Here is a 13,189-nt window from a genome sequence, read left to right on the forward strand (position 1 = left end):
CCTTCCCAGTAACCTGCTGAGCACAGTAATAGTACTACCACTTGAAGACTTTTTTGTTTTGTTTGGACATGTTGCTGAAAACTAGGCTTGCCAACCCCCAGGTCCCAGCGGGGGTTCTTCTGTTTTCCCAGGCTCCTTTCTGCCCCCAGTCAGCTGGCCAGCGGGGGGAAGCCCCGCCCCCAGAGGACCATGTGCCTTTCCACCTCCGGAGGCTTCAGTCTCCAATTTAAAGGCTTCCTCTTGGGATGGTGTGTCTGTGTTACTTGGAAGAAGTTGGCAGCAACTCGTGAGTAGAGAGGCCAATCCCTCACTTCAGAGTCGCCAGAAAACTGGGGGGAGGGGGGAGAGGGGAAAAATGTCTGCTGAGCACTTCATTATTCCCTATGTGGAGATCGATTCTCATAGGGTATAATGGGGAATTGATCTGGAGGTTTCAGGGGCTCTGGGAGAGCTGGTTTTTTGAGGTTGAGGCACCAAATTTTCAGTATAGTATCTAGTGCCTCTCCCCAAAGTACCCCCCAAGTTTCAAAATGATTGGACCAGGGGGTGCAATTCTATGAGCCCCAAAAGAAGGTGCCCCTATCCTTCATTATTTCTTAAGGAAGGAAGACATTTAAAAAGATGTGCTGTCCCTTTAAATGTGATGGCCAGAACTCCCTTGGAGTTCAATTATGCTTGTCACACCCTTGTTCCTGGCTCTGCCCCAATGTCTCCTGGCTCCACCCTTAAAGTCTCCTGGCTCCACCCTTAAAGTCTCCTGGCTCCACCGCCAAAGTCCCCAGATATATCTTGAATTGGACTTGGGAACCCTACCGAAAACTGTTATTGGTCCTCCTCCCTGGTTCCGGGAGGGGGTGGGCGGGGTGTGTGTGTGTGCATGTGTGTTTATTGAACGGTTTTGTAATTTTAAATGTTTATGTGTGCCATTTGGGGAGCCCTGAACAGGTGGAAAGGTGGCGTAAAAATATTTTGTATGAATAAGTAAATAAAACACATCCTCTTTCCCTGAAATTCAGAATGTATTTAAGGTAAACACAAAGACAGAGAAGGGGGAGAGAGATTCTGTTTTCCTTTTGTCTGAGCATTGCAGGCCCATGGCCGCCACCATTACTTCTGGCTTTAGGCATCAGATTCACTGTCAAAATCACACAACTGATTGCTGTCCCAACAATGATCATTTAGGCCAGCATTAGAAAGGGAACAATTGGCCTGGCGTGGCCATCAAAGCCGGAGTTTTGTTAGCGGAAAGTGACTTCTCAGCCCAGTCTGGCTCATTCAAACCCTGCGGGCAAAAAGTTGACTGTAAAACACAAAGCGAAGAGGAAGGACAAAGTGTGGGAGGGAGGCTTTCTGCTCAGCGAAATGACAGGGCTGAACATACCTGCAAGTCAGCAAAAATTCTGCCTGAGTGGTGGCAACAACAACAACAAAAAGACCTAGGAGATTTGCTGGGCTCATTCGCAGTCACATCTGACCTGTTAGCTCAAAAGCATGAGGCCTCCGTGAGAAGCGACAAAAATTGCTCCCCTCTGCCCCTTCAGAGCTGCCAGCTCCAGCTTGCAAATCTTTTCACAGAGAAGCTTCAATTTTTTATTTATCTAGTACAGGGGTGGCCAAACTTGCTTAATGTAAGAGCCACGTAGAATAAGCTTCAGATGTTTAAGAGTCGCAAGGGAGGGAGGGAAGGAAGGAAGGAAGGAAGGAAGGAAGGAAGGAAGGAAGGAAGGAAGGAAGGAAGGAAGGAAGGAAGGAAGGAAGGAAGGAAGGAAGGAAGGAAGGAAGGAAGGAAGGCTGCTTGGCTTGGAGGAGTGATTTAAAGAGACAAATGCCTTCTCCAAGCCAGCCAATGGGGTTGTGAGGGCTTCAAGAATCACTCAATATGTGTGAAAGAGCCACATGTGGCTCCCAAGCCATAGTTTGGCCACCCCGATCTAGACAAAATATTTCTAAACTTGTTTCTCAGCTAAGGTTTTAGAGTTGCCATCCTCCAGCTGCTAGCTGGAGATGGCCCACTATTACAACTGATCTCCAAGCAACAGAGATCAGTTCACCTGGAGAAAATAGCCGCTTTGGAAGATGGGTTGTATGGCATCATACCCCATTGAAGTCCCTCCCCTCCCCAGGCTCCACCCCACCCCAAATCTCCAGGTATTTCCCAACCCAGAGCTGGCAATCCTACATGAATAAGAAAATACCATTATACAACATGGAATTCTAACAATATCCACATTTTAAAGGATGTATCCCCCAGCTGTTGGGTGGTAGTTGCCACCAGAAAGAGGCACAACGTGGTAGTGTGGAAAGTACTATCAAGTCGCAGCTGACTTATGGTGATGCATAGGGTTTTCAAGGCAGGAGATGTTCAGAGGTGGTTTGCCATTGCCTGCCTCTGCATAGCAACCCTGGGATTTCTTAGTGGTCTCCAGGGCTTTTCTTGCAGCAGGAACTTCTTTGCATATTAGGCCACACACCCCTGATGTAGCCAATCCTCCAAGAGCTTACGGGGCTCTTATTACAGGGCCTACTGTAAGTTCTTGGAGGGCTGGCTACATCAGGGGTGTGTGGCCTAATATGCAAAGAAGTTCCTGCTACAAAAGAAAAGCCCCGGTAGTCTCCCATCCAAGACTGACCCTGCTTAGCTTCCAAGACCTGATGAGATCAAGCTAGCCTGGACTACCCAGGTGAGGGCAAAATATAATTATAGATGGAGTTTTAACAATATCCACATTTTAAAAAAATGTAACCCCAGATTGTGGGCTGTAGCTGCAACCAGAAACAGGCACGAAGTCATCAGGCACAAAAGTACATGTTTTTCATAACTAGCAAACAAATTTGGTAAACTTCCAAAGCAGATGGACTATATTTTTCAACATGGATATGGACAACTCTATATAAATAGTTATTTAGGGTTACCAGATGTTCTCTTTTTGGGACGGGTGTCCATCTTCTTTTGGGCTCTTTTTAAAGAAAAACTGATTAAAATGTTCTCTTTTGGGGTTGGAAGTACCAATAGGGCTTTTTTTGAGCAGGAAAAAAAAAAAGCTGCCTTGGCATCAGGGGGTGTGGCCTAATATGCAAATGAGTTCCTGTTGGCTTTTTCTACAAAAAGCCCAGTGTGAAATAATGGTGACATCGGCGTTGTGGTCTAATACGCAAACGAGTTCCTGCTGGGCTTTTTCTACCAAAAAAGCCCTGAGTAGCAATGATTGCAGCTTAAATAGTAGGGGTATTTAAAATGAGATTTGTAGTCTGTCAGAAAAGGTGTCCTCTTTTTGCTTTTCAAAATGTGGTAACCCTGGGATATTGAAATACAATATTGGTCACAGCGCAACCCTCCCCAGAGAGCAATCAAAAAGTTTCCCTCGGAGGAGCATGTTTTCAACCTCTGTCTTCACAAAAACCTTGCATATAAAGCCACAGATATTAATAGCACAAGAAATGTTACTAGCACCCTGAGTACCACCATTAAATCACTCGTGGTATACTGGCAAGCAGCCTGAAGACAACACACCGCTTCCTATACCTTTTACAAAAATACTCCCTCTTTTAAAAGGAAACACCTTCTTCTCTCTTTTTAACCGTTTTTCTTAATCCACCAATCCCCTTGGCCAGCTCTGCCAACAGCCATACATCAAGCAATATATATTTAACCAATATATAAAGAATATTTACCTCAATATATTGACTGATGATGGAAATTTTCCTCGGTGAATTGACTAAATAACTTTGCCCCAGTAAATTGACACATCCCTCAGCGAGCCAAGTAATAGATGAAGGAAATTTACCTCGTAAAACCAACAACTCTTAGTAGGGCCAGTGACAGATGAAGGAAATTTACCTCTGTAAATTGACTAACTCCTCTGCAACAGGGCCGTCCTAAGCAGACTTACACCCTTCTAAGACCACTCACTCCAGTGGCCTTAGAAGGCTGTACCTCTGCTTAGGATTGCATTCTAAACGAAGTAACAAATGTACAAAATATTCCTCAGTAAATTGACTAGCATCTCTCAGTAAATCAAGTAACAGATGATGGAAACGTCCCTCAGTAACTGAACTAACAAATAAAAGTACATTTACCTCAGTAAGATTAAAGGCAGTCTCTGCTGAAAGTGATTCATTGGGCAAGGCAAGGGAAATGTTTTCCAAGTAGTCCAGCATGGCATCAGGGTAAAAGAAGTTTCCTCTCTCCTTCGTAAGGTTAACAATGATGGGCCGGTAGGCATTTCTGGATGGCTGGAAGATTGATACAGTATCTCACCTTTCCATGTCAACAGTCAACACAGTATCTTCTCAATAATGAGCCACACTCAACAAATGCAGAAGGCAAGTGTCTTATTCTGAAAAACTGAAAGTGATGGATTAACTAGGTAACCCAGTGAATTTTCACAGGTCAGCTTATGCCTTAACCTTGTAGTGCAACCTTGTGGGGCCTTCCCTGGTCACACCTCAAACCTTTTATCCACTGATTAAAATAATGTCCCTGTCATTGCTCAGGCAATGCAATTTCCCTCTTCAAATCCCTGCATAGATTGCCCCACCCCCGTTCCATTTCTGGCATAGATTTCCCCATCCTCTTCCATATCCAATATGCCTGACTTCAAAATCTTTCCAAGGCTAGGTTGCATTCTATCTATCTATGCATCTCCTGTCACCTTCTTGCTAGGAGGTTTGCCAACATCTAAGCAGTGCCTGGAAATCTCCCAGAAATAGAACTCATCTCCAGACAACAGAGATCAGTTCCCTTGGAGAAAATGGCCACTTTGAAGGGAAGACTCTATGGAATCGTACCCCACTGATGTCCCATCTCTCCCCAGGCTTGACCCCCAAATCTCCAGGTATTTCTCAGCTCAGAGTTGGCAACCCTATTTGCCAGTAACCGTTTCACCTTCAGTTGTTAGGGTTGCCAACTCTGGGTTGGGAAATACCTGAAGATTTTTTTTTTGGGGGGGAAGCTTGGGGAGGGACACCAGTGAGGGTCCAATGCTATAGTCCACCCTCCAAAGAAGCCATTTTCTCCAGTGAAATCATTTTCAAGTCTAAAGATGAGCTATAATTTGGGGGAAGGGCTCCCTAGGGTCTGCCTGGAGTTTGATAACAGTATCAGTTGTATGACCCTCCCAAACTACCCATAATTCTCTTCTTCTTTAAAGGCCCTGCCCAGTTGTCACTACTGTCCTTTAGGCCTGGAATTCTTCCCCAAACTGCCTACATGGAACTATTTCAGTCTCCCCAAATCTCCTCAGTAAAACAAAACCACCTTTTTTCATGGAGCTTTTGGCTTAAGCCCCCTCAGAAAGCACTAGTGACTGAAACAAAGCTTAGGTACATGCTGCTGCTGCATTTATTCATATCCATCCCTTGTTAACCTTGGCATTCTCCCTTCACACTGGCTTCTTCTCTATCTATTCTCTCCTCCATTCAATGTTAAATTGTCATCTCCTCGGGCAATGACCTTGGTATTTTTTATGTCAAAGCATGATCCTGCACAGATGATGCTATCTAAAATAATAATGGCTACTCCAAGGCAATGCTTCTATCCTTGGCTTCGGTTACAGGATGGCCTCTTATGCTACTATTTTCTACATGGAGATCAATGTCTCCTCAATGCACCTTTTCTCAGTACATTATTTTGGTTGTGTAAAGTGGTACCACCCAAGAATATTAGAAGGGCCTTGGCAGACCAACCAAGGTCTGTCTAATCCAACCATCTATGGCCAAGAAAATGTCAGCCACGGCCAAGCAAGAGCATAATGATTTGCCCTCGTTAGCTCTCCTCAACATCCAACAGGCTTTAGCTATCACAGCTAATAAAATCATCTCGTTTCTGTGTTATTATGTGAAAGGGCCACAGAAGGCCACGTAGCTGCAGACTTTTGGGAAACATATTTAAAATTGCTGCAGTGTGCTGCAAACTTGGGCCCACGGTGAAAAGCACTCACCAAACAGCCGTCAAGTTGCACCACACTTCCATGAAATGATCCTTGAGAACTAGCAATGAGCGAAAGAGGTTTTAACAAAAACAAATACCTAAGCGTTTCACCTAGACGGAGTGAAAATTGCTTCCTTTCTCATTCTGACTAAACACACTTGATAACAGCTACGTCAAAATCCCATTAGTTTTCATCTTGTTTCTTTGCAGCCTTGAAGGGGCGTGAGTTGAATTTCTGATGTGTCGGCAAAGAAGGCAAGGCAATCATTCCAGTAACAAACTTATTTGTGCTACTAGTTAAATTGGAGGCTTCACTCTTCTTCTTCTTTTAAAAAAAAACCTCATGTTACAGACAATAATGTAGTACAAAGTAGGCATCCAGTAGCGCCTTTAAGACCAACAAAGTTTTATTCAGAATGGAAGCTTTCGTGTGCATGCAAACTTCTTCAGACGAGGATGAGGTACAGTGAGTAGAGCTACATATAGCTGGCGGACAGTGGTTTAGAATGCAGGGTGGCACAAAGTTAAAATCCAATGGCAGAATAGTAAAATTAACAAATTGAGAAAACCTTTGATCTGGGTAGCATCCGCGTGGGAAACCAATAAAACCACAACATGTCAGAATGTAAGAATGCCTGTTAACTATTCTATTGCTAGTAAGCCTGGGCCAAAATGACAATAATGTAGGTGGTTGAAGTTCTCTAAAGGATCGCAGGAGTTGTCCTTGAAAGGGCAGCTGCTGTGAGAGCCCTCTCAACCCCACCCACCACACGGGGGGGGGGGGAGAAGATATAGCAGATTGTGGGGGGAGAAGATATAGCAGATTGTAAGCTGCTCTGAGCCTCTGATTCAAAGAAAAAGGCGGGGTATAAATCTGCAGTCTTCTTCTTCTAAAGTGGTCATGAACATATGAAGCTGCCAATCCCCATGTGGGGGCAGGGGATCCCCCGGTTTGGAGACCCTCCCCCCACTTCAGGGTCATCAGAAAGCAGGGGGAGGGGAGGGAAATGTCTGCTGGGAACTCTATTATTCCCTATGGAGATTTATTCCCATAGAAAATCATGGCAAATTGATCCGTGGGTATCTGGGGCTCTGGAGGGGCTGTTTTTTGGGGTAGAGGCACCAAATTTTCAGTATAGCATCTAGTGCCTCTCCCCAAAATACCCCCCAAGTTTCAAAAAGATTGGATCAGGGGGTCCAATTCTCTGAGCCCCAAAAGAAGGTGCCCCTATCCTTCATTATTTCCTATGGAAGGAAGGAATTGAAAAGGTGTGCCGTCCCTTTAAATGTGATGGCCAGAACTCCCTTTGGAGTTCAGTTACACTTGTCACAGCCTTGATCTTGGCTCCACCCCAATGTCTCCTGGCTCCACCCCCAAAGTCCCCAGATATTTCTTGAATTGGACTTGGCAACCCTACTTATACTGAATCAGGCCCTTGATCCATCAAAGGCAGTACTGCCTACTCAGACTGGCAGTGGCTCTCTAGGGTCTCAAGCTGAGGTTTTTTATGCCTATTTGCCTGGACCCTTTTTAGTTGGAGATGACGGGGATTGAACCTGGGACCTTCTGCTTACCAAGCAGATGCTCTACCACTGAGCCACTGTCCCTCCCCAACATATGGTCATCTTCAATGTAGTGCCTGTGGGCACTGTGCAGGACCAGCTCTGCCAGTAGGCAAACTAGGCAATTGCCTAGGGCGCCGGCCTTCTGGGTGTACTGAATTGGGCAACCCCCCATGTGACTTGGTAACGTTATCAGTGCGGGGGGTGGGGACACCAGAAGTTAGCCTTGCCTAGGGTGCCAGACAGTCTAGGGCCAACCCTGGCACTTTGGCATAATCTTATGGGTTTCCTGTTGTCCATTTACACTTCTTTGACAAACCATCCCTTCTCCAAAGCAAAAAGCCAATCCTAGCCTTCTTCGGCCTCGATGGAATAAGCGGTGCTTCAGAAGAACTCAGCAGGCGTCACATTTATGTCTCTGGGGAGGTCCCATTCAGAAACAGCTGCCATTGTAGGAGGACGCTTGACTTACAACCCCCCAAGTTTTTGTAACTGGCCTTCACGCGCCACAGAAATCATTTTGTGACTGCTTCCTGGGGGCACCCGTTTTGTGGTGGGTCTCACTTCTCATTCTCAACATCCCAAAAGCGCACACAGGCAGAACAAGACGGAGGGTCCCTGCTCTAAAACCTGAGAATTACAGGCTGCTAATTTATATGCCTCTTTGCAACTCTTTGCGACCCCATGGACAAAGTCATGCCAGACCATCCTGTCTTTCACCATCCTCTGAAGTCTGCTCAAATTCGTGTTTGTTACATCAGTAACGCTGTCCAGCCATCTCATCTTTTGCCGTCCCCTTCTTCTTTTGCCATCTGTCTTTCCTAGCATTAGGATCTTCTCCAGGGAGTTCTCCCTTCTCACTTGGTGGCCAAAGTATTGGAGCTTCAGCATCAAAATCTGACTTTCCAGAAAACATGGGGTTGCAAAGAGTCGGACTCGACTGTGCAACTGAACAACAACAATTTATATGCCACTTCCCTTTCCCCTCCCATCTGCAGTCCACCAAGCTAGTAGGCATGCTACAGTGTGACCCCCCCCCCCCAGCTCCTGTTTTCTGCCACCAGTTCTGCAGCCAACGGGAGGAAACTAAAATCCAGGGCTTTTTTTTTTTTTGTAGCAGAGACTCCTTTGCATATTAGGCCGCATACCCCTGATGTAGCCCATCCTCCAAGAGGTTACAATAGGCCCTGTAAGAAGAGCCCTGTAAGCTCTTGGCTACATCAGGGGGGGTGTGGCCGAATATGCAAAGGAGTTCCTGCTACAAAAAAAGCCCTGCTAACATTTTAAAAAATGGTCACCAGTCCGTCCTCTTTAAAAATCACCAGAAACTCTATGGTTTTACCACAGAGCTTCCAGTGATTCCTAGAGAGAAGAAGGAGAAGGAGAAGGAGGAGAAGGAGAAGGAGAAGGAGAAGGAGAAGGAGAAGGAGGAGAAGAAGAAGGAGAAGAAGAAGGAGAAGAAGAAGGAGAAGAAGAAGAAGAAGAAGAAGAAGAAGAAGAAGAAGAAGAAGAAGAAGAAGAAGAAGAAGAAGAAGAAGAAGAAGAAGAAGAAGAAGAAGAAGAAGAAGAAGAATTGCAGATTTATATCCCGCCCTTCTCCCGGAATCAGAGACTCAGAGCGGCTTACAATCTCCTATGTCTTCTCCCCCCACAACAGACACCCTGTGAGGTGGGTGGGGCTGGAGAGGGCTCTCCCAGCAGCTGCCCTTTCAAGGACAACCTCTGCCAGAACTATGGCTGACCCAAGGCCATTCCAGCAGGTGCAAGTGGAGGAGTGGGGAATCAAACCTGGTTCTCCCAGATAAGAGTCCGCACACTTAACCACTACACCAAACTGGCTCTCAGAGAGGCATGACATCACTCCAGGGTTTTCCAAAATGATTTTTCTCAGGGTGTGAGGAGCTGCAGAGAGAAGGAGTAAGAAAGCCCAGCTGCCTGAACAAAATTCTGTGGACTCAACGCAATAGGTTAATTTTTCATAAATAGATCAAAATCCTAGGATGGCAACTTTTTCCATTACACACAACCAGCTGTAAAGAGACAGCTTTCGAGGACATTGCCTACCGTTGGAATTGTTTCAGTTGCTTGCTGGCCCCACGGAGCTGTCGAAGAAAGCAAAGGTTGATCACCTAGAAAAAATATTCACATGAATTGTCCCTCCACCTTAAACAATTGCAGTACATGATCTAAGATAAAACACAAACCAGGGTAAAAACTGGAGACCAGTCTGCTGCCATGTGTGATGACTTCCTCATTCACACATTGTTTCCCTGCCAAGTGAACAGATGCTCATGGACACCTGAGTATCTAAGCACACCAAGGTATCTTTAGGAGCTTCCCCTCATCTAGGAGCCGTTCTGCACATTAAGCTCTTTGGACTCTTGCCCAGTGCATACATAACACTGTCTCCCTGCAAACCATCATTTGCAAGTTGATAATCAGTCACAAGAGGAGGAGCCCCGTGGTGCAGAGTGGTAAGCTGCAGTACTGCAGTCCAAGCTCTCTGCTCACGACCCAGCGGAAGCTGGGTTCAGTTAGCTGGCTCAAGGTTGACTCAGCCTTCCATCCTTCTGAGGTCGGTAAAATGAGTACCCAGCTTGCTGGGGGTAAGATGTAGATGACTGGGGAAGGCAATGGCAAACCACCTTGCAAAAAATCTGCCACGAAAACGCTGTGATGCAACATTACCCCAGAGTTGGAAACAACCGGTGCTTACACAGAGTGCTTGCACCTTTACCTTTTTAACCCGTCACAAGAATATGATTCTCCACAGCACCACTTCCCTAGCATAAATCCCACCCTCTCTCAGTCTGAAAGCTCAGAATTATGTCTGCACCAAAGTCAGGGCTTTTTTGTAGAAGAACTCCTTTGCATATTAGGCCACACACCCCTGCTGTAGCCAATCCTCCAAGAGCTTACAGGGCTCTTCTTACAGGACCTGCTCTTGGAGGATTGGCTACATCAGGGCATGTAGACTAATATGCAAAGGCATTCCTCCTACAAAACATGCCCTGACCAAAGTTATCAATGCAAATCAAGACTTCCCATGTTAACTAGAGTCTGAAAGCAGGATTGGAAGTGAGGCTTGCAAATCCAAGATAAGTTGCCCCCCTTTCAGACGCAATTCAAGATTTGTACCCTGCAGTTTTGTAGAAAGGGTGGAATTTCCACTTACCCACAGCGGCTGAAAAATATTGTTCAACTTCCTTAGGCGTGAGCACTCTTTCCCATATGATAAATTCATCAAAAACCCCATTAACGTAACGTCCGGTCTGGTCACCCTCTGATCCCGTCAACATATTTGAATTTGAGTCCGCATAACTGTATGAAACTTTCCCATTAGGGTCAGTGGTATGTAGGGTTCCATTGACATACACTTTCAAACCATCCTGAGATTTCCAGGTGAAGAGAACATGAGTCCAGTAGGGACCTGGAAAGAACAGCAAATCAGTAAGAGACCCTGAGGTTCTATGAATTCACTGACACAAATCTCCATCTCAAAAGTAATTTTGGAGGGAGTGGAGGGGAATCCATAATTTATCACTCCTTTAAGCACTTAGTATAAAATCTGGATTTAATATACGTTGAGTGTAATTGATAGAATGAAGTAATAGAAGCCTGAGATAGGCAGTTCCCAATATGGTGCCCACAAAAACACATGTATGCACTTCACAACACGACTATGCTAGAAGGAGACTTTTTTAAAGACAAAGATGTGAATAACAGTCCCCATAAGACCAGCATAGGGAAAGGTTAGGGAATTATTTTTTTTGGCACCATGGGGAGAAGGAAACACACATGTACTGTATAAATCACTGACCACCATTTGCATCATTATGCTACTTTCTTTTGCCTTGATACCAAGGTTAGTGAATACAACTCCTACAAGAGCTATGACACTAAGGGGGAACCCTGTGCCACTCTTTAATTCTGCCCCTCCTTCCAGTGGCTCCCTCAGCTCTTTCACTCTCTTACCCCACTCTAGGTCTCCGGGCAACCTCCGTGGTGGAGAAGAAGAGCTTGCAAGTTTGCCTGTTTCCTCCTCTTTTCCTGCTTCACACATGGTGGAAATAGTCGTCTACCTATGGGTCAGAGGCTGACTGAGGTCCCAATACTAAGCATGCTTACTTGAGAGTTAGCCTGCATTAAGTTCCTCCTCAGCCTCCAGGAGCCACACAATATGTGTGAAAGAGTTGCATGTGGCTCCCGAGCCACAGTTTGGCCACCCCTGTACTAGGGCATACTGTTTTGAACCTCCCATGCATAAAAACATCTTTAAAAGCAAAATAGAGAAAGAAAAAGCACATCAGGTTGGGAAGGGTCTAGCCCAGCCTAGTCCTGTTGCACTAATTTTCTTCTTGCTGTGAGTTGCTTAAAGAGCGCAGCATTCAGAAACTGGGTCCTCTATCTGCAATCTATGGAGCACAACTTGTTTTACTGCCTTAGAACTCCAGCAACCCTTTCTGCTGCTTGCACAGATCAGCAGATCAAAATGATGTGTGCCGCCAAAAAAAAGTGTTTTAATTTCAAACAAATGAGTTGCTGCTAGAGCTTATCTTGTGTTTAAACATCACCTTCTGGCTTCTGCTCTTCCTTCTGTTCCCCGATGGGTGAGGGTGGATGTACTTAGCGCTGAGGGAAACAGACTCTCTGCATCTGCTCAGGCATCTATTTTCTACCTTGACACGTTCAGGCTTAAGCCAGAGCAGCACTGTCAACAGATACTGCTGTTCACTCCAGAGCAGCCTCTTAAAACCTCAGGGGGAGGGTGGAGCAGGAGAGGGGAGGGCACAGGCAGGGAGGGGATTGGCCCGGATTCCCTCCACTCATCATGGGCCTATCCTTGAAGAGAGGGCATTGGAGGAGTCTGGCATCAGCCCATCCCAGAAGAATCTTTTATTTATTAGGCTGGCTGAGGGAAGGTCAAGGAAGACAGGTCAGACAAATCCCAAGAATCCATGAGAGAGGCAATTAGCAGGAGAGAGGGGGATGGGGGGAAAGAATCTCCCCACCACCACCCTATATGAGGCTCTTCTTGGGGTGCGACCTAATGGTCACCAGCCTCCAGGTGGGGCCTAGAGATAGGGTTGCCAAGTTCCCGGCTTCCTGGAGCGGGGGACTTTTGCGCAACGTGACGTCAACAAAATGGCGGTGCTCTGCGCGGGGCCACTCTATGTGTCTCCATGAAACTCTATGGTTTTCCTGGACGCTCTAGCCATTTGGGAAGTGAAAACTCCATGGTACCTATTGCACCATAGAGTTTTCCCTCCCAAATGGCTAGAGCGTCTGAGAAAACCATAGAGTTTTCCTGGAAATGCCTAGAGCAGCCCTGCACGGATGCCACCATTCTGATGACGTCACTTCCGGGTGACGTCATCACGTCAACGATATAGGGGGAGGTTGGGCCGGCGAGTTGGGCCACTTTGGGCCGGCAAGTTGGGAACCTCCTGGGCAGGGGATTCCCCGCCTGGACTGGGGGCTTGGCAGCCCTACCTGAAGATCTCCCACTTTGACAACTGATCTCCAGCTGGCAAAGATCAGTTCCCCTAGAGAAAATGGCTGCCTTGGAGGGTGGACTCTATGGCACTGTACCACACTGAGGCCCCTCTCCTCCTCAAATTCCACCCTCTCCCGTGTCCACCCCCAACATCTCCAGGTATTTCCCAACACATGTCTGGCAACCTTAGTCTCTGACGC

General features: G+C 46.3%; 1 protein-coding gene across 3 annotated transcripts in view; it reads right to left on the minus strand.

Moving 5' to 3' along the window:
- ADGRD1 (adhesion G protein-coupled receptor D1) overlaps nucleotides 1-13,189 on the minus strand; it is a 442,408-nt gene that overhangs the window by 392,404 nt on the left and 36,815 nt on the right. For 2 of the 3 annotated variants that reach the window (XM_060250081.1, XM_060250079.1), the window contains 3 exons: nucleotides 10,668-10,922; nucleotides 9,557-9,621; nucleotides 4,078-4,233 (listed from right to left, as the gene is read on the minus strand). In XM_060250081.1, the coding sequence (XP_060106064.1) occupies nucleotides 4,078-4,233; nucleotides 9,557-9,621; nucleotides 10,668-10,922 (476 nt within the window). The remainder of the gene's footprint in view (nucleotides 1-4,077; nucleotides 4,234-9,556; nucleotides 9,622-10,667; nucleotides 10,923-13,189) is intronic. The other variant, XM_060250080.1, reaches the window with a different exon arrangement.

The sequence above is a fragment of the Heteronotia binoei genome, chromosome 11, assembly GCF_032191835.1.
Source record: "Heteronotia binoei isolate CCM8104 ecotype False Entrance Well chromosome 11, APGP_CSIRO_Hbin_v1, whole genome shotgun sequence".
Taxonomy (NCBI): Eukaryota; Metazoa; Chordata; class Lepidosauria; order Squamata; family Gekkonidae; genus Heteronotia; species Heteronotia binoei.